This window comes from Poecilia latipinna, unplaced genomic scaffold (genome assembly GCF_001443285.1).
Source record: "Poecilia latipinna isolate Pla-1442-1.1 unplaced genomic scaffold, P_latipinna-1.0 Scaffold319, whole genome shotgun sequence".
Taxonomy (NCBI): domain Eukaryota; kingdom Metazoa; phylum Chordata; class Actinopteri; order Cyprinodontiformes; family Poeciliidae; genus Poecilia; species Poecilia latipinna.
Window position 1 is genome coordinate 213822 of NW_015112935.1, and position 22642 is coordinate 236463.

Below are 22642 nucleotides of genomic sequence, written 5' to 3' on the forward strand. Positions count from 1 at the left end.
CATTTTTAAAGTTTAAAAAAAGGTTTTTTAATTGTTTGGCTAAAAAACCAAAACCAAAAAAAAAAAAAAAAAAAAAAAAAAAAAAGATATGTTGTTAAGTAAAACTGTATTTGCTTCAAAGGGAAATAGAGAATGGAGAATATTTCAGGAACTCCAATGATCAACTGAAATTTACAACAGCTAAAAACAAGTGCAGTTGGCTACTTATTTAATTGGAAGATACCACCGTGCATCTGGGAATGAGATCAAACCTGACTTATGTTCCTTTTGCAGGTAGAGAAACTAGAAGTATATGGTAACTGCTGTGCTTTGTTTAAAGCTTGGCCCTATTAGCGTTATAAAGTAATAATGAGTTTATGTGCAAATTATGTACGTAACAATAGTGGAAAGTTCACTAACAGAGGTTGCAAAGAATTCTGTGTGAGAAAGGCTTAATGAGTGCAAATAAAATGTTTATTGCTGTGGTCAGTACAGTTTACACAGCCATATTAGATTTTGAGGTCAGGGTTGGTTCCAATGCATTTTTGTCAATGGAATGCTAAACTAAATCATACCCTTAAACCAAGCATGTAGTTCTGCAGGATAAGAATAAACTGCTTTCTTGTTTGGTTCTCTGTGAAGAAAAACACAACAAATTAGAAATGTTTGAGTGCTGTTGTGTTAGTGTTCTAAAGTCTATAAATATGGTGTAATATGGAAACCTCAGTATTTACTGAGGTGTTATTTATGATATATATAAAAAAAGTTTGACGACTATTTATCTAGATAGTTGAAAGATGAAAACATCACAGTGTTACAACATGATGGTGATTCCAACCTTGTGTCAAACCTGGTTATAGAATAGATGTGGATGCAAGATGTTGGAGACAAAATAGAACTTCAAATTGTTTTAGAAGAAAATAATCATAATCTAAGAAGCATGTTATGTAAAAACAAAATAGACTGAGAACAGACTAAAGTAAACCATATACCTAGTGTGGACTACCCATCGGCACAACAGGCCATGCTCAGGGAGTCAATTCTCATCTCTTGGCCGGCCTGGGGCTGTCATAATTTCAACAAAAAAAGTATATTAGAAATAATTGTTGTCAACCGCATCGTCCTGTTGGTTCATTTTCTTGAAGGGCATTTGACTAATCCAATAACATCTCTGAACCCTCCTTGTCCTGCCCCCTCTCCCGTTCCACCAAAGTGATCAAATTTTGCTGACCGGAGTTAGAGAGACACGAGTAGTGATTGACAAACCACAAAAGTGCAATAGGGGGCAGAAAACCTGTGATGGAAAAAAGGCTAAAAAGCCTGAAAGTGGAAGGAGCAATATGTGCCAAATTAATCAATATGTTTGCTATTGGCATTATAAGTTCAACTATGTACCAGGAAGGAGCAGAATTATTGGGATTCATCAAAGGGGAATGAAGAGAGAGATGTGATCAAGAGAGAGATTAGGAAAGATGTCAAATTAGTGTCTGCCAACACTAAAAGAGGTAGCCAAAATGTTCATGAAGATGGATGTTTTATGAATGGAAAAGAGACGGTGATGCGTGAGAGAGAGAGAGTGAGATAATTGTGGGTGGAGGTGTTGATGGTGTTGGTGGGGGGAATTAGAATACAATCAGAAAGACATTGAAATGACACCTAGGATAATGGCTCATACCGTAAAAATATTTTGGGATGGATGTCAAAAATTTTAAATTAAAGCAACTAAAAACGGAAAAAAAAAGAAGTAGTTAAAACGGTTGGAATGGATACTATTTAGAAAAATAAAAGTTTATAGACACATAGTAAATCAAAGAGGACTGGCGTAACTCGTGTCTCTGCTTTACACTTTCCAGCAGAAGGTCCTTTGCTACACCAAAGTCGTGATTTTCATTGCGGTGCTTGTTAGGGGAACAGAATGAGCTCAAGTGTACATGATTATGGTTTCCTAAAGATTTCAGTTGTGGCTGTTTCTTGCGTAAAGACATTGAAACTGTTTCAAAACAAACCAAGGCTATAATGCACCAAGACACTGTGAAACAAAACCTGAGAAGACAAGCAAAGCTGAGATGCAATTGTGTTTCATGTGTCCAGTGACAGCCACAACAACATCTGGGTCTTGTCTGCTTCCCTCATAGTTGTTGGTACTTCAGCTTAATTTCAGAACATAGTGGGGACAAATAGTACTCAAGAGAAAGGCAAATCAGAGCCCGACCAAAAGTCTGCATTGACCCTTCTAAGTACCATATCCTTGCATGATGAATAAAAAGATGAAAATGATTACTACATTGTACTCTTAATTCTTGTTGACAGTGATTTATAAACTTGTTGTATCAGCCTTATGATAATTCTTGAGCTTTGTGGTGCTGTCTAAAGTGCATCATACTGCACAGGGCTCTTAAAACAGACACAGTTCTAGATATTTGCTGATTACAGTCTTTTTCAAATTACTGCAGCTGATGGACTGTCATCTTTATTTATTTCATAATTCGCCAGAGCTCAACATGAGAAAGAAATTAAAAAACAGTAGCAGCTCTAAACATTTTAGCCAACTTCACCAAGCTTATGCCAGAAACACAATGGACAGATTTTACATGCATACAATTATGGTGAGTAAAGAGACAGAGTCAGGGCCAAGCACAGTAAAAAAAATAAAAGGATGCATTACCATGGTTTTAATGTGGGATTTTCATGAGCTGGATTTAAAGATGCTTCACTGCCACAGACTTTTCTCGAGCAGTTTTTTGACAGAAGGCTAAACTGCGGTCACAGCAGGAAGTAGCTCATGTTTGGGGCAATGTAGATGGCAATGCAGCCGAAGCCTCATATCATATCCTGCTTCACAACATATGATAGCACAGGTAAACCCCACAACACTAGTGAAACATGCATGAGTGGAACCCCAAGCACAGCAATAGCAAAACATTTACAGAAACAGCATCAATCATGTAGGTGGGGTGGGGGAGCAGCGGTCTACTTGCTCTCTGAGGGATGGCTAACTCTCTAACACTTTTGTCTTTTAAGAGTCAGATCCACTATGTTAGTCTGAGTCTAAGTGATATGAAATCAAATAACGATTAAAGAAAACTTTTTTCATACCGCAAAACGCTGTTGTAGTTTGGCGTGCCAAAAGAATATTCATGTAGTTTCAGTGAAGTAAATATGAAACCAAAATATCTAAATCTAATTCACATTCTTTTCTTTCCACCTCTCCGTATGTCCAACTACGCAAGACTTACTCTGTTACGCTCAAGTTGTAAATATTTGATGTGTGCCTCTGTAATATCACTGCAGCACGTTATGAAGGCATTACATGATGCGGTTAGTTTGTTTTTTGAATGTAATTAACGCTGCCATTTAACAAGGACCCTTCTGTATTCACTAAAACCTCTGACTAAAGAGAACATAAAAGAACGGAAGCATCGACCACGTTCAGGCTAAGTATGCTTTCCGGCTTAACTCAACCCAGCTGTTGGTCAGGAGAAGGTAAGGAAATTCACTCTTTTGAAACAAAATAACATTTGCGAAAGGAAAAGTAGACAACCAGGGAAGAACGTGGTGTTAGTGGTTCTTCCTTTTGCCTGCTTAGGTGAGCTTGGCAATATTGGCACAAAATAATCCACGCATATTCTGTACCTGTCTAATCTTGTTTTGGGTTGTAGGTCTGCTGGTGATGCTTATCTCCAGTGGTCAGTAGTCAAGAAGTAGAGTACACCTGGACTGTTTCCAGTCAGTCACAGACCCACCTCTGAGGCATTCAAGGCAAGTCATATAGTTGAAAATCCAGCTCTACCAAATAGTTACCTAAATATTCAGGCCAACTATTTGAAGGAGAAAATCCTAACAGTTGTACAAGAAAAAGGGCTGGTCCTGTTTAAGGCCAGACACTGATGGCAGAGAAAGAGTCTCTTTAGCCAGTTCGTGTAAAAATCTAGCTTTTGTAAGCCTTGATGCATACCAATATTTTTGAAGGTTTTGGATTAAAGTCACAATATTTTTTTGTACTATTGTTTCTACCTTTTAAAGTTAATAATGAGATGGCAGAGAATTCAAATTCAACTCCCCTCCTCTGATTTTGCTTATTTAAAAAAAGCTTTCAAATGTGTAATTTATGCCCGGCCAAACCTGTGATTTATGAACACCTAGAGTCAGTTTACAGAGGGTTCCTCTTCAGCCAGGGCTTATACAGTATATGTTTTAAGACATTAAGTTGCTATAGTGCAGTTGAATAACAAATAATTAAACTGATAGATGTCACTGGATGTAAACAAAATGTTTTTCCATTCCATGTTTTCTTGCTTCCTCTTCCTTACTTAAAATGTTTTTTTTTTTTTTTTTTTTTTTTTTTTTGCTTCAATTTTCTGCAACCTGGCACAAACTTGGGGGATAATGATCATCATTGTAGCTGAATGGGTCTGCGTTATTTGTCATAGCCTAATGGCATGTATAGACATACCTGTAGAGACTGTCAGGTTCCAGGCACTTGAAGACAACCGAATACACCACAGACTGGGGGTGATCTCCGGTCCTTTTCCCCGCAACAACACAAGATGAGCTCAAACCAGAGAATACATCATCCATCAAGCTCAGAACCTCACCTGGTAGAGAAATAGGATGAGAAAGAATCTTTTAAATAAAGCATGGACACAGTTTCAAAAATGTACAAATAAGCTCATTGACTTTCCCCATGTTGCTTAATCAGTTTTCAAAAGTAACTTAGTTTTAATGAGCACAGCAGATTTTAGTACTTAGAAACAAACAAGTAGCAGACACTAGAGTTATTTTATGTTTAGTCTAGTAGCTGTTTCCTTCATATTAATTGTACCATTTCCCTCTGTTTTTGTATGCTTTGTCTCAGCTTGGTCCTGTGGGAGCTATATAAGCAGCAGCAAACTCAAGGCTAAATTAAACATGACATGAAACCCCTGCACATAACATTATAGATCCTGAAAAAGAAAAAAAGAAAACAAAAAGATTTCTTTCCTTTCAGACACATACACTGCGCTGTTACAATGACATCCCACCAAGCACACTGGTGTCTCACAAAACAGTGCTGTGTAAGCTGTGAAATATTTTTCTTGTCAGCTTACAGGAAAGGCAAGCAACGAACAGTTGTTCATTCAGACACAGACTCACAACACCAGTTTCCAGTACTCGCAGGGCTGGTGGAAAAAAGAGAGACCTGTCAAAGTAGTTTAAAAGAACTCAAATGGTTGGATTTCCAGCTATTTCTACATGAGGTAAAGGGCAGCTTCGTTTTAGCTTATGATACATGGGCCAACTTATAAACACAGGGAGTAAGTCTGGCTGGTGGGGCGCAAGGGGATGGTAAGAAAAGGTTGCAAAAGGAAGGGAAAAAGAGTTACACAAATGAATGAGTTGACCTTTTTACAGAAAGAGCTTTGTATATAGGAAGTTGCCCCTGAACACCTTCCAACGCTGTGGCGGGGTTACTCTTTCAAAGAACCCACCTTTTTCAGACGGTGGATTTACTTAGATGGACTTTAAACTTTTCACAACTCTAAAATAAGATGTATATGTAAGACATGGGATTTTGGTGCCACGCTAAATTTAGTATCAGTTCACCTTCTGAATATATAGATAGAGTATATCTGAATACAATGTGACTGCGATACCGTTGCTGCCTGGTCTGGTATATGAAGATATGCAGCTACAGGTAAACAGTGTTCCAGCATCAACTTTCCATATATATTTTTTTACTGTAGCATTCAAAATGTGATCTCAAATTGTTTCCGAGTTGCTTAGGTTTTTTATGTTTGTTTTATTATTCTGTTTTACATAAGCATTACTACTTGGAAATGCCATATGTACTGCATATATGTCACTGCTACGAAATTTATCTGAGTGCTATCCAAATATCATGGCAACCTTGATGGTAATGTTGTTCAACCTAGTGCTACACTATGCTGACACTCTGTCTGCATCAATGAAGAAATAATGTCTGTTGGGTTACTTAAAAAAGATACAATTCTTAGAACCAAAGTATTTGTATTGCAAAAAATATTTCAGTTTTAATTCAATGTCAACAGATGCCATCACTGGATTATGTACACCTCTAACATAGTACATCACTAAATAGGGAGTACTGTCAATCTTTTACTGAAAATATGGCAAATAAGCATTTAACCAATAACATCTGACAAAGTTTGACTATTGGCGAAGACATATTAAAGCCAGGTCTGAAATGCCTTCTTGTCTTTGTGAATTTTCCAAGGTATGGAGAGCTGAAATCTGCTGCTGTTACGCTTTCTACTCACTGATTTGGGTAGTTACAGAGATGATTTGTTAAGTAGGTATAAAGTTGACGGTCACTGCTTCTGCAATAATGTGACTGACTAGAGTAGTTGACTCAAAAAGTTAAGATGACTTATAGAGGACCAAGACTTTCCTGAGGAACTGCATTGTGAAAAGCCCTACAGAGAACTCAATTACAGTGGAAGTGATGCTAAAAGCATCTAGTGATGAGAGAGCCAATATTTATTGCAAGCCAAATCAAACCAAGTCAAGCAAACTTTACTTGTAAAGCACTTTAAAAACAGAAGGCACGAACTAAAGTACTGAACAAAAAGTACTTTTTTGATGTACTTTTTGTTCAGTACTTATGCTAACCAAAAAAGTGCATTCTGTTCAGCATATTAGAGTTTTATATTCAATTTTTTTGTGCGACAAAAATAGTAGAATGTAAAATAAATCAATTGATCAACACATAAACAAAATAAAAAAAAAGCTTAAACAAGAAAATATTACAAACAAGAAAAAAAAAATAAAATTAATAATTTATACTAGGTCAAAAACCATAGAGGAAAGGGGTGCCTTAAGAGCAGATTTACAAATGGCTAGTGAAGAGACTTTTATAAATTGCAATGGGAAAGTGTTCCATAATTCAAGAGCTGCAGTGGCAAAAGCCTGATCTCCCCTGAGCTTTTGCCATGTCCTTGGCACCTCCATAAGCAGCTGGTCAGCTGATCTGAGTGACCAAGAATGGGGGTGCAGGTGCAATAGCTAATGGAGTTAGGGAAGGGCAAGACTAAAGACGTAAAAACAAAATATATTTAAAATGAGTGTTACAGATTAGAAAAATGTTACAGGTATTTTCACAATTTAACATAACATCTCCAGTTGTTAAACATATAGCTCTCCAAATGAGGACGCTCCTTGATTTTACATTTTTTGTCAAAGTTCAAAATTTTTCCCATATTCATTCAACCGCATAGCAAAAATAAAAAAATAAAAAATGAAAATTTTGTGCTGGAGTTGGTGTCTGTTTTTATTGTCGTTTTTTGTAATGCAGTTGAATGAAATGAAAGAATATGGGAGAAATTTTGAACTTTGTTTTCAGAAAAAAAATGCATCTTTAAAGGTAATTTTCTACGTACTGACTGGTAATGTTAATGGCTATTATAATGCAGATACACACAGTCCCTGTCCCAGACAGCACTCTATTGAAACCCTGTATTAGTCTGCACTATTTCAATGGGCTTGCAAAGATCCGGAAGGTAAGTAGTCAAGATAACTACTCTAATATGGATGATGCAGACAGTGACAAACAATGAAAGTGTTGCAGGTCAGGATGTGCATTAATCAGCAGATGACTGCTTGTAATTTATTTTCTCTGTTGCACATTCATCTCATCAATGATATATGGCACAATAAAGCTTGATTGTTCTGATCGATCATCCTAATAAGAAGATAGTGCTTTCTCTAGCTGGCAAACAGTTTTTGTGTATTTCAGTTACGGTCTCACCACTTATGTGACGTCTTTTCCTTTTCCAATGATGGGTCTAAGAGAAGATTATATAGTGGCTATTCTGGCCTCCCATCTGCTTGTATAGCAGAATGCACACTTAATTTTATTATAAAGTTGGATATGGTAAAGACTTGGAAGCCGCGATATGAGCTTTAGTCATCAAATGTTTATGTCTTGTCTGTGAGGTGGCTTGGTATTGAACAAAAATGGATATTGTTCAGAATGCATTTTTACTTCAAAAAGAAACTATGCAATAGGTTTTATTATATAAGACCTTTTTTTGAGGGAATTGCACAGGAAGACCATGATCAGGCTAATTGCAAGGCAGATTAGGCAAATATTGTCAATTAAATATGTAAGATGCAGATAGATTCCTGCAAAAGAAGACTGAAGGTTGTAATTAAATCAGAAGGTGCGTCCACAAAATATTAGTTGAAAAGTGTGCGCACTTAGGTTGTTGCAGGATCATTATTTTCTTTATAAAAAAAAAATTGATTTTCAGTGGAAATGTGTGGGATAAATAATACCTTATAGTCTTCTTTTTACATCTAAAAGCAAGGACTTTAACATGGTGTGTAAACTTTTGAGGACTACTGTACGTAAAGCCACCTTTCATCATAACATGCGAGGCTGGCTTGTACCAATGTGAGGAACTGAAAAGACAATAAGTGGAACAAGCAACTCGTATCTAAATAAAGCATTTCAAACATCTTCAGCCTGTCCTATTGTTTTGAAATACTTTACACCAAATCATAAGGAAAAGTGAAACTTAAGAGTTTCTCACATTGAGCAAAGTAGGACAAACTACTAGAAAATCTGGTACCATTTGTTATTTCACGGAAGTATTCGTTCAATAATCACCTAAAACAACCCTGCGTTTCAGCCAGCATTGATCAGATGAACGCAACTGTTCTTATTTATGATCACAAGCCATGAGAAATGAGAGGGGTAGCTTGAATGTAGAGCAAACCAGGATGATGAATTGAATGTGCTCACACATGCAAAAACAATTCCACCGCTGAACTGTAAGTGTTTTTTTACAAGTCACTGGCACAGATACTGGCCAACACGTAAGGCTGCATTTGTGGTTGTTTGCTCACTTCCACTGAGGACTTTAAAATTTGACTGCACCCAAACTGGCTGCTTATAAGCACGTGCGTACAGGAATTTGCTAATGATAATCAAAGTTCTATTCATTAACTCTAGAATAATGTTTTCGACCCACCCAGAAGTACAGCATTTAAAGTTTTACCCGCTAAAGGGGTTCCACAAGGGCAGGCCTGTGGTCCGTCAACATTTCTGTAGATACCAAAGCCAAAACAGCTCACAGCTGGCAAAAATTAAGCCTCTTGAAATTCTATTACGGTAAAAGCTATTTTGTGTTCTGCAGCTTACATTGCGATAAAAACCTCATGACAAATGCCAGCTGAAGCTAAAATAAGCAGAATAAAGAACAAATAATAGCAAATCACAGGAATGTGACGAGTTGGACTGACAGACAGTGTACAGAGGAAACCGCTCTGATTCAAACAAACTCAGGCTTTGTTACTACGCCGTAGTCACAAACAGAGTCCAGTCATGTTTATTTTAAAGACCAATGTCATATAAGATTTCTCAAACGGCTGTGTTGGCCCAGAAAAATCAACAGCTTCTGACCTAGACTGGCCTAAATTTGCTACAAAAACAAGGAATACCCTTTTCAAGAACTTCAGCGCATAACTAAACACGAGAAAGCAGGGGTGTGGTGGGCATGGGAGGGAAGATTCTTCCTCCCAAACCCAGCATGGAATACATTAGGTGTCAGGGGGGGAGTAAAAAAACATAACACTTCAACACCCCATGACAGTCTGTGTGTTTTTCTAACACATTTGGATGTATAGACATTTAACACCATTATTATACCATACTGAAAGTTTCAGCTAATATAAACAAATAATATAAATTAAAAAACAACAGTTAGCATTTTTTCTCTCCCCAAACCATTGGCTAAAACTAAAACTCCCCCAACGACATCGGGTTCATATGTTTAGAAGATTATTACTCAGCATACTAGATGAAATATGAACATGAAATCTCTCAAATAGCTGGAAGATGGATGTAAAAAAAAAACCAACAAAACAAAACAAAACAGGACAAACCTTTCCCAGACCAGATGGATTGAGGTTATTATATTGACATAGATTTTCAAAACAATGTTATTGTTTTTGGTACGTTGCCAGTACAGAGAAACAAAAACGTTAGAGATCAAAATGTGAACATCTATTTTTAACAAACTGCACACTTAATGAGAAATCCTAATGTATGAAACATTTCACACATAAAGGTATGTTGTTTTCAGCTCCATGTTCACACCAAGGTGTGTGTGGGATTTTCTGCAAAGTTACAGGCTCGCCCAGGAAAATTGTTATCACAAACATATCATTTCAGTTTAGCTACTAAATCCAGGCTGTGTGTCTTTGCCATAGTTGTTAACTTATGTGTGTGTGTGTCTGCATATGTGTGTTTTCGTAAGTGTATGCGTTAACTCTATAGGTTATTGGGTTCAGGGGTGTTTTTTTTTCCTCAAAGGGGAAATTTGAGGTAAAGTTGCACAAGAGAGAAAAAAAAAAAAAAAAAAAAAAACTCTGTTAGTGAGGTCCATTTTCTTCACTGAAGTCATTACCTCAGTTCTGTTCAGATTATGTACAAATCCAGCAGCAGGTGCTTCATCAGTCTTCCTGCAAAATAGACTGAACATAAATATAAACACAACACTTTTTTCTCCCATTTTGTCATGAATTCTCAGACTGTGTGACTAAACTGCACATTTAAGAGTGGCCTTTTATTTTGATCTGCCTGAGGCACATAAGGTAGCATCTTGACATGCTTTACTTGTGAGGTGATGGATTATCTCAGTAGAGGAGAAGTGTTTACTAACACATTTTTTGAGAGAAATACTGTCTAGAAAAAAGTTTGTATGTTTCAGTTGAGTTCATGACAAAGTGGGAGCAAAAAAAAAAAGTGTTGTGTTTATGTTTTTGTATAAATACTCTAACCCATCATATATAAGTAACTGCCTACAGCATTGACAGTTTGCAGTCAAAATACCCTTTGTTTTACTATGCCTCCTTTCCTGACTCAACCTTCTTTTAGTGAAGGTAATAGCACTGTTTTTAAACAAACAAAACATAAGCTTTTTATTAACGAACAAATCACAAGCTTTATATTTCCTGTGGGCTGCCAAACCTGCGATGGCCTCCTCTGTTAAACTGTCAGCACTCACTCCTCCACTCCCCGCACTGCGTCCGCACAACACCGCCTTTCTGCCTCTTTCTCGCTCTCTTGCAGACATACATAGTAAACTTTGTGCAGATATGTGCATTCACTGACATGTAGGAGGAGTAAGTCGCCATAGCATAAGAACAAGCAAAAAAAAAAAACTCAAATGTTCAGGTAGAATAAGCGGTATGGCAACAATAAAAAAAAAATTAAAAAAAATCTGTGCAAAGTACTAGATCTACTGAGTTACATATAAGTGACCATTTATTTTTGAAGTCATGTAAAGGGCTAGTTGTTGGTCATATTAATGTAGCTTTGTAAATGAAGTGTGCTTCATAATGCTCTCATGTACCACAGCTTAAACCAGTTTAAAGAGTACAGGATGGTAACCAAATAAAATTTAGAAGCAGTACAAAGTTTTCATCACGTAGTTAAGCACATAATATCTTAGAGACCATTACCTTAGTGGGCATTTATTAAGTGCTTAACAGTGAATTGAATTTCTGACAATGGAAGACAATTAAGATTTAATAGTGGTCACAGACAAATTACACATTCTGGCAAAAACCATGTCTCACAAACACGCAACACGATGTTGAGACAAAGTAAACTACGAGAGTAATTAAGAAAATATGACGGAATAAACAAAAGTAATAAGGTGAACTGAAAAAATGTACTACATTATGATAGGTTTAAGGACAGTCAGTTGAAGAATATTTACAAATCTGCATAAAATAGACCTATAACAGTTTTCTCATTGCCTGACGCTGAAACAGATCGGACCTTTCCTGTCTTAGGTCAGATAGGGTTGACAAAATGATTTTAATTTTATACATACAAGATTAAGAGGAAAGAGAGGATGACTGGTGAAGAACTGGTCAAAGTCACACCAGTGCTTTTGCTTTCAGCAAGAGACTTTGACAACAGTAGCTCTGAGGTACACTTACAGTCATTGTCCCTCCTGAAGACCCATTTGGGCCCAAGCGATAGCACGTGTCTTCCAAATTTCCCCCTAAAGTCGTCTCCTGCTGATGCCTTCTAAACTGTAAAGAATTTACACGGTTCTTCCGGAAGCCAAATACCCACACAATATGACGGCGCCACTCTCATACTTTATAGCTGGGACGGTATTCTCAGGCTTGAAAGCTTCCCCCTTTTGCGAAAGGTTGTTATGGCCAGTTTGAGTTTGTTGCCGAGTGCGTTTGTAAACTGCAATCAGAAATGTTATGTTATTTTGGTAATGGCTTCCTGCTCCCTGAGTGGCATACTCCCTCAGTGGCAGAACATAGTTTGTTTTAGTTTACAAACCTCGAGTACCATATAAGGACACTCTTGAAACAGGTTTAGCCAGGATCTCGGTAAGGTCTCCTGCTTTTGTCACACGCATTCCTTTCTGATCAGTGCGACTGAACAACATTCCCTTGATGTTTATACTCGCATAAAATTGCTTGCACAAACGAACGTGATGCCTTTTAGGCATCTGCAAGTGGTTCACAAGGATGAACCAGACTTGCGGTGCACAATTCTCCAAAATATTCTTCCTGACTCCTTTGGTTTTCCCATCAAGTCACACAAGGAAGTAGTGTGTTTGATACGTTTCCTTAGAATGCATTCAAAGATGTGACCATTTAACTCAAATGTTGTGAGTTAACCTATCAAAAGATCAAAAAGCTGCAACAAAAAATAAAAAATAAAATCAACATTATTTTGACTTGATTCAATTTAAGGGTAGATCAGTATTGGTATTTGTACTCATGTGAATATTCTCAAAAAATGTGAAAAGGAAAAATGTAAAAAAATTATTTTGTTAACATCAATTTTCAACATCATTGTTAACATCATTTTTTCATTCTGACATTTGATTAAACTGAACTAATTTGGTTGTACTAACTTGAAACATTAAAATGCTAGTCTGATTCAATGTTTAATCTAGATTAGTACTATATTAATCCAAACTATTAGATTAATAGTTTTATATGCATTAAGTTAATACCTAATGTTAAACTATTAGAATTACAAGTTTTGTATTAGATTTTTAGTCTAATACAAAACTATTAGATTAATTTATTATTTGTTAAATGATTGTTACAAATCCAAAGTGCTGCTAATGGTAGATATTTCTTTGTATATTGTTTTTGCTTTGGGCCTCCTCCTTATTAGGTCAGCCTCCTGCTGTGATTAGCAGGCAGAAGCAGCTGCTGTGGTTGAGCTTATTGTTTGCAGTGAAGGACTGAGGAGTGAAACAGTTTTTAAACCACAAAATTAACATTTATTTTTGAATTCTTTGCATGAAGACAACTCGGAGGATATTTCAGTTATTTTTATAAGTCAAGGAAATGCTCTTTTTGAAACCAGAAAACTCTCTTCAAGTGCTTTTTATTTAGAGTACGTTGGGAACCTCCTCCTCAGAAACTACTCCGCCATTCACGAGTTTTTGGCGCTAATTATGAAGCAAGAACAGCCATGACACTGTTCTTCCAAAGGGCTCAGGAATCTCTGCCATAAAGTCAGGGAGAGTCTGTCACTGACCTGTGTGTTGGCCGTCGGGAAGAAGAAACAGTGGACCAAAAGATTGTGAGGCATAAGACTAGAAATATACTAGTAATACAAAACATTTTTCCTTTGCATCCACATTAAAACAACAACAACAACAACAACAACAAAACAAAAACAAAATTTCATGCACACTGTATTCCTCAAAATAGCAAGTTATGTTAGACCATATTTAATGGAGGCAGCTCTACATTTCTGGTTAGGGATTTTTATCAGTCCCTGTATGAAATGAAGTAGCAGGAAAGAAATTGCGTGATGTGTTTCTTTAAATCAACATTTGCTTTATCATGTCTTGTCCTCAGCAGTGTTCATCATCACAAATTATATTTCAATTTCTTAAATGCACCTCAAGATGCAAGACAAATAAAGGGGTGGCTTCTGGACAGTAAGACATTAGAGTGGTACCCTTCCCTATATGTCTCTCTACAAAATGCAAGAAAGAAATGCATAGATGGTCCATTAGTATAATGAAATAGAAGAAAAGGATGACGTAGCAAGAAAGTCTGATGTATAAAGTCTCTGTGGAAGAGTTTAAAAGCAGTTCTTCTTTTAACTGAAGATGTGTGTGCAAAACCTAGCAGTTTCTCAGCAGTTTGATAGTACAAATGCTAACAATATTACAGCACGGTACTCATTTTGACGAAAGGTTCAACAATATGATGACCAGAAGATGAAGACGTCACCCAGTATGATGCCAGGGCCTCATCCTGGAGTAACGGTGACAGAGAGACAGACACACACACACATTTCTATTTTACATTTTTGCATGATATAGGTGTTAATTTGGATCTATAGTGGTCTACAAAAACTCTTAATCTTCCCACAGTCTTAGCAAGAGACTCAGGAGGATGTCATGGTTGATTGTCGGGCAGCAGGGAAGCATGGGGAGGGTATCCTGTTAGACTGAAACCCCAAAAACAAAAACGCAAAGGCACAGAGGGTCGGTGTGACTGCTGGACTGCGTGTAAGGTAAAAAACTTGCAAAGTCAATTTGACCCTGTCTCTTAAGACCGCAAGAGGGTTAAAAGTCTTAAATTTGAGTTAATGAAACTTGCAGAACAATAAATGAAAATTCATAACCAATTTTCTAATTTGGGATCACTCTAAACACTCGTGGGAGTCCTAGGTCAGCTACTTCTTCTGTGCACCAAAAAAACAACAAAAACATAATTGTGAAAAAATGTTTTAATAAATATCACTAAACAATTGTGATAATGGCACCAGTGCAAGTAGGTGACTCTATACAACACAACTAGTTAGCATGCTCAGGTTAAAAAAAAAATTAAACAAACTGTCCCTTCAAGAAATAATCCATAAAAAGTAGGGACACAGAAGTGGTCGTGTTTATTTGTCACAGTGTTCAGTAATCATCAAATGTCGTAATTCACTAATTCTCATCAATATTTAACATAGTAGTTTGAAGGAAAAAAGGAAAACAAATAAAAAAGAAATGCATAAGTAACTCTCCTAATGCTCCAGGCAAAGTATTTCTGTCCAATCAGGCTTCAGGTACCACCTTTAAAGATAGAAGTTTGACTGTGTGTCTTAGTCAATAACAACACTAAACAGTCATCTGTAACCCCATCTGCATTTGATAGTGAGCTGTTTTTTTTTTTTTTTTTTTTTTTTTTTCCAGTATCTACTGTTTTGAAGAGATAAGAAAAAAAAATCCAAATGGTTCATTATTGCAGTGGCTCTTGTGGGAATAAAATTCCAAACCTGGCAGCTGCTTTGTTCCCTCTAAATGTAGGATTTTCCCAGCAAACTGGAAATCATGTGTTATTTTATTGGAGCTCGTGCCCATTACATAATCAATGTTTTCAACAAACACATTGTTACTTTGCTAAAATGAATGCTCACTTTATAAAAAAACAACAATTTATTAGCCATGGTTTATACAAGTGGGCTCAAACAACAAACTTTAGGAATGATTTAATGAATACTATGGCTGAGACCATGTTGTACCCTCTTGGATAAATTTAACTAGAAAGGTTTAAAACACCATTACGGCCCTGCCTCATAGTTTTCTAAAATTTCTCCTTGTAAATGTTCAGGGCTTTATTTGAAAACGCTTTCAAATAAAGTTGTTGTTGTTGATTATTATTATTACTCCTCATACTATTTCCAGATAATAGTAATTGTGCATTACTAAAAAGAAAAATAAAAAGAAGTTTTAAAAATTTTTTTTTTTTTTTTTCTTTTTTTTTAGGAAAAAGTCACTGTTGACAGAAAGCCAACAGTGAAAGAAAAGCCAGAAGTCTAGTTTGCAGTTTTTAAAAACCCATTTAGGGTTTAGGTGGGTGGACTGATTCAAAATGTAAATATCAACAAGTTTCTGGTTGATGTACAAAATGTGAAAAGCTGTATGACTTACACTGAAATGACACTGCAAGACATAGTGGTATTTATTGCAGCATCATAGTCAACCAGTACAGAGTCAATATTAAAAATGAAATGATAATTCAGTGTTGAAACATGTTTGTTTTATAAAACATATCTGACTGTCACAAAATTGACAAAACAAACTAAATTTATCTGCCAGAATTATTTTAAAATTCATAACATATATCAGCTACATAATACACTTTTCCTACATGCCATTTGATGTACTGGGCAATTCCCAGTTCCCACCACAACTCCAAAACTCTTTGAGTGTAACAACCTGAAAATGACACCGTGCTTAGCTCAGTTGCCCCTGCCCTTTCCGCACCGCAGTACTTTGGGTCAGGTGTCAGGGTTTGTCAAAGACTAATGAACCCCTGTGTCCACCATTTTGATGTGAATCATGTGTGGTCTAGTTTTACTGCACAAAACATTTTTTTTTTTTTACTGAGCCTCAAATTTTGCCTGAATATACGCTTAACAAAAATGGCATTTTCTGGTTTTAGATAGATAGATGTGAGCATCTAATGTTTTAATCAATTAAAAAATGTGTATGAAACTTTCAGCTTTGGAAATATTGCCTTCGGTAACCTGGTTTTGCTCGATTTTCTTGATTTTTGATGTAAAAAACAAAAACAAACAAAAAAACATAACTGAAATTAAAGGCTCCAATACATTAGCAAATGAAGATCAAGAAAGCAAACTCTTGTCTGACTAAAAACCCAGGTCTCAGTTCGATTGAGGTGAACTCTGGTTTGGTTAGAATGCTGAATGTCCAGCGGACTGGAGACCACTGCAAAAGCAGGAAGCCAACTATAGCACCAAGTTAATTACTTAAGAGCTTTTCAGTTAAACGTCTTCAGCTGCTTTTTAAAAGAGTCAGTGGAGACAGCACAACAGAAGGAAAGCAGGAGGGAGCTCTACAGTCTTAGAGCAACAGCCTAAAACGCCCAATCCCCATAAGTTTTAAACCGAGTGTGTGGGACTACATACAAATTCTGACCAGTTGACCTTGGTGCACAGGAAGAAGAATAAGGTTTCAGAAAAGTAAGCAATATACCGGGACGCTTGACATTGTAGGGCCCTAAAAGTAAAAACTAAGATCGTAAAATGAATTCTAAAATTTACTGGCAACCAAAGCAGAGAAGAGAAAGCAAGACTGGAGTAATGTGAGATGGGAGCTGCATTAGAACCAATGTGTTTTTGTGATTTGGGTTAAGGATTAATGTTCGTATTACATTTTGTATTATAGTAGAGTCAGCACAGCAATCATTTGACGGTAAAATATTTTGATTTTTAACAATTTTAAGACATTTGAAACATTTTGATAATTGGAAAGGAAAATTGCACAACAATAGAACAATATCAGTATCTATTTTGTGTCTATGTTTAAGAGCACGTGACAAATTCCTGGAATATAAATTGACTATTTTTCTGAATACAACTAGCATGAAAAATACCTCCCTGGATCAATTTTGAGCCACAATTCCTGATCACATGGTCCCTGATAGTGAGCCTATAAGTAGGCTGACTAAACATAGATTTGGTTTTCTTTCTGAACCGTAATGGTAGAATGAATTTAAAAACTTTTTGCACATTTTGTTTCCTTGTCTGTTTTGAACAGTCGGGGTAAAGATCTTGTACAAACACCAAAATGTGTCCATTGAATTACACAAACAGCCCTCAGTAAACCCAGCTGGATTATGGATCCTGTCTTTATAATAATGCAAGCCATTTTATTATGGGTATGCATTTGTTTCTCCCACTTTAAAAGCCTCCTACGCTCTGATTCTGGACAGAATGAGACTAATCAATACCGATTTAATGCTTAAAATGCATTGAAAATTAATTTTATCCCAGCATCAAATTTGACTGACTCATAATTTGTGCCAAACAGATACAATTTCACTATAACTGATAGGAACAAAAAAAAACCCGTAATAAAAAAAAAAAGACAAATGAAAAGAGGCAATATTCTTATCTTGCTTCAGTAATAATTTCATAATTCCAGCACACATTCATTAGTGAGCTTTTGGCAACACTGAGGGATTATCATAATTATTGAAAAATTGGGAGGAGAAAAAATAAATAAATCAGGGAAGTCTAGACCTGTGGCGAAGGCAGAGACTAACAATGTGCGTGCAAAGAGGAGAAATGGGAAAGGAAGCAAAAAGGAATAAGGACTGCAGAAAGCCTTTGGCCCCCTGCCTGCAATCTGCAATCTGCTGATGGCGAAGCTCGTGACGAGGAGGTGCACAGCGTCCATTTTTAGCGATGAGGTCATCTTTAATTAACAAAACAAAGAGAGTCAGCTGTGTCACTCCAATCTGTTATCTGCACCCATACTCAAGGACACCGTTTATCTCCATATAATTCAATCTCTTTGAATAAGAGCTTATCGACGCATTGGGGTGTATTCTTGGTCTCGAGCAATGATGGAGCTGTTACATAAACAAGGGGGGAGGGAGGGGGGGGGATACCGTTGATTGTGATCGCAAAAGACATGTGGAAAGAGCAGAGTTATGTAGAGGTATTAGGCATATGACAGGAGAGGAAAAGCAGAACAAGATCCACATGTCGTGTGTCTCAATAAGCTTGCGGCATGAGCTGGAAGAAGCAAACTGGAACTAAATTAAGGGCAAAGATCAAATGGCTAATCTGTTTCTGAGTCCAATAGTACCAGCATGAGGTGACATCATTGCTTTGGAGCCCTCCATGCTGCTGCTGTCTGGTTCCCCCTATCTCTCTTTTGCTTTGTGCTCTCTCTCTTTCCTCGTCTCTTCCTGGCTATACTGTCCTAAAATGACTCCAATCTTCTCACAACGCAGTTGCTGTTTCCGTTTTTACACAGTGTTCGCTTGTAATTAATTTGTGACTAAATAAATCTCGCTAAAAAAAAACCTGGACTTACAGGTATTGGTGAGGAGGATTTTGTTTATTGGTGAATAGGTTTTGGTCAGCAAAGCTTTATGATGAATGCTTATAAGAAGATGTCGCCTACGATTTCACGAATCAATATGATACAGGAACGGAAAGCTGGTAATGATGGTATCCAGAAGTACCTTGGTGGGTTTTTTTTTTTTTTTTGGCAGTTTGCCTTTTACAAGGAACCACTTGCAAAACAGACAAGATAGACAGACACAAAACAGACTGGAGGGATGTTTAAAAATACTCCCTATTCTCTCTTTATCAAAACTCTGTTGTATTCTTTTATGAAATGCAAATGATGACGTCTGTAGTCTCTGAGATGGCTAAAGCTGGACTGAGGTAAGATTCATACCTTTTCACAGTCAGTAATAAACACAAATACAAAGGATCAGTTTTCAGACTTATATGACTACATACCCAGATTGAAATTAATCTTTCATGTTATCACAGCGCCATTGACACAGCTTCACATCTTTCAAATCTGCGAGGTTTTGACTGCAAATTACGTGCCTACTGTGAATGTACCTTCACATTTCACAGCTGGTTTGCTTTAGAGAAATGCTGAGCCTCACAATAACACACCAGTGCTCTCTATCTAACTGGTTTCCAATAAATCCTGCCTCTGCCTTGTTGTGCCATCTAGAGGTCTGTGTAGAGCCCAGATAAGTCACTCATTTTCTGCATATCCGTCACAAATGGAATCCATCATTACTTAAATTTATGGCACATAAAGACTTCTCATATATGGATAGCCCTGACGACAGTACAAAAACAAACAATGTGGAATAAAAGAAACTGTGGATTTTTTTTTTTTTTCTTGGCCTGTTGGCTCAATTGAAAGGACAAATAAACGAAAAGCATGTATTTTACATTGCAGTTTTCATGTAAACTGATACATGAAAAGGACTCTCATTAAGAAATCTAAATATAATAATTCATTAATAAACATCCAGATCTGCCATATGTTACATTAATGTTGGGGGTGGAGGAATGGATTTACAGATTAACTGAATAATTTTGGAACTTTGGATCTTTTGGGATTTTTTTGCACAACTTTAGTGAAGTTTAAACAAAAGAATATCCAGAGATCAACAGTTGTGTAGCCAGTAAGGCTTTCTCCTGTCAGAAGGAAGAGGCGAATGGGCAAAATAATTTGAGATTACAGAAAAAATTAGTGTTTCAAATTAAGTGGCTTGTGAATGTATATCACCAGGACCAACTGAGAGACTGAGTCTTTACAACTTGTGCAGGACCATGGTTAATCCCTACTTCAACAACCGCAACAGTATTCAACCAATACTCCTGGCATACACACTGAACCCCATTGAGATGATTCAAGACTTACGTTTAATCCACCAAAAAGGGAGCACATGTATCCATTACTCATACAAATTACCTATGACTGTCAAAATTAAATTAAAAATCACTATTACTTACCAGCAGACTGGCATAGAAGCAAGGCTTTAAGCTACCATAACATTGCTTTTTCCTCTAAGTACAGAGGTCTGCACACAAGAGAGTTTTACTACTGGCTGTTTGGTTTGTGGTTTATATGATAGTAATGCAACATTCTATTAAAACAGGGGATTTCTTATCTATGTTTCCAAAAATATCAAAGATTAATTTTGGTTTTCCCGACACATATACTTCTATCCACAATTTCCCTTTTCACAATCTTTAAGTGTGCATCTGTACTTTGTCCTATTGTCAAAAACAGCAAAGAAGTTCGAAAAGTTTTCTTACTGAACTCCTAGAACAGTTTTCTTTACATTCATGCCCCTCTTGAGAAGGCATATCGTAAATAACTGAATCTAAATGTGTACAATTTAGCATTGACAAGGAGCATTAAATTAGTGTTAGTGTCTGTCTGCTGCCATCCCTATATTCATCTGTCCATCTGTCTGTCCATCCATCTTCTGTACCCACGTAGGCCTATCAGGGTCATCAAACTCTGGAGAATAATGTAATTCTCCAGAGTTTAATGAGATAGAGGCATGGTACACCCGGTTGCCAGTCCATCACAAGGCAGCTATAATGTTAACATTATAAAAATGTCAACTAGCATGTGGTGTTCTGGGTCCATCTCCAAGTTTTATACAGCATTTTTGAGAATGTTTGTCATAAGGCCAGATAATAAAATGTCTGATTCTGACGCAACCCACTACAATGATGTCTGGGAATAACTGGATGTGAAGCCTCCTTAAAAGGCAGGATTTTTTTTTTAAGTTTCATTTCCACTAAATAGAGATTATCATAAGCTACCAAGAGTGGTATCTTTTCATTTGATAATGAAAGAGGAAACTCATATGAGCAAAACCGATGAGCGTTACAGTTAAAGAAAATTATGTTCAGTGCAAAGAGTTTCTAAGACTTTAATTGCATCCATTCATGCAGGAAGCTGCAATGAATGTCAATTCTCAGGCAAAATGTTGGCACATTGCATAATGAGAGATTTCTTTTTAACAATGACCTAGGTGGTGTGAAAAATAGTTCATAAGCAGAAAATGTTAAATTTTAAGGCATGACTGCAGTAATGAGAACTATAGAGTTAAATTCTCAATGTAATCAAATTATCTACATACTCGATAGGAAAACAAAAAAGGCCTACTGTTAATTTAACCCTCATCCGCCTCAAATGGATTTTTGTCTTTCTCACATGTATGCACAAACGTAAAAATAAAATACACATTTTAGTTGAATACTGACCTCACATTATGAGTTTTGAATGATTTTCCTATTAAAGCCCCATACAGCAGGATAAAATTCCAACACCTTCTCTGAATAAGACCAAAATCATGAGATCCTTGATATTTTATGAGAAAACGTTTTTTTTTTTTCTTTTACAATCATTATATGAAGTACCTTTATGATCAAAGGACTCGGTCTCCTCTGCTGTTCTATAGAAACATAGCTTTGGAGACACAGTGAGGGCAATATCCAAGTGTATGAACATCCTCACTCTTTGCCATCTGTATGAGTGTGCACATGGCTGTATGTGTGTGCTCAGCGAGTGACTCATACTCAACATGGTTGAGTGGAGTGTCTGACTATCTCATTTCGCTTACATGCACCAGTCTAAAGCAAGGTTTTAATTCTTCAATGGTTGCCAATTTTGTCACAGGTTTTTCAAACATGAGCACCAGCTGACTATCGTTTTCATACATTCAATATTTTTATGACAATATTTAAAAATATTAACTTTTGGTAATCTGATTGTGTTTTCTCCATCCTTCCTCTTCTATCTACCTAACTGCTCCCTCTGTCCTCCTCAGCACCATAGGCAATGGAACCTTTTCTCACTCTCCTTCCCAACTCTGGAACTACCTCCAGAAAACCGTAACATTGTCTCTCTTCTGCTTTTAAAATCACAAAAAAAAAAAAAAAAATAAAAAATGAGAAACTTTGTGCCTCATTTTTAAATATAATATTACCTTATTTTAGGCTTGGACACCTAAAATAGGTGTATCCCTTCACATTGCCCTACACTGCCAAATACCTTTATTGGCTTAAGCTCTATGTTTGGTGATTTTGCCATGTGATTATCAAACATGGTTCAAAGTCATTCTGTTAAACAAATCTTCAACGTGTAACCACCTTCAAAGTCTGGAGAGGAAGCCATGATTACACACACCTAAGTTCAAATCATCCAGCCAGCTTGGAAAACATGAAGAAGTAGGAGAAAAACACATGCTATAAAAAAAACGCTAAAAAGCCCTTACAAAAAGAATTTAACCCCAAAATTGGTTCAGTGGAGTTTCTCTGCATTCAGCTAATATA

The 22642-nt window shown here is 36.6% G+C and overlaps 1 protein-coding gene across 1 annotated transcript in view; it reads right to left on the bottom strand.

Annotated features, from left to right (window-relative positions):
• Positions 1-22642, bottom strand: part of LOC106949020 (astrotactin-2-like) — a 198734-nt gene that overhangs the window by 14915 nt on the left and 161177 nt on the right. The window contains exon 18 of the mRNA XM_015034982.1: positions 4433-4574. Coding sequence (XP_014890468.1) covers positions 4433-4574 — 142 coding nt within the window. The remainder of the gene's footprint in view (positions 1-4432; positions 4575-22642) is intronic.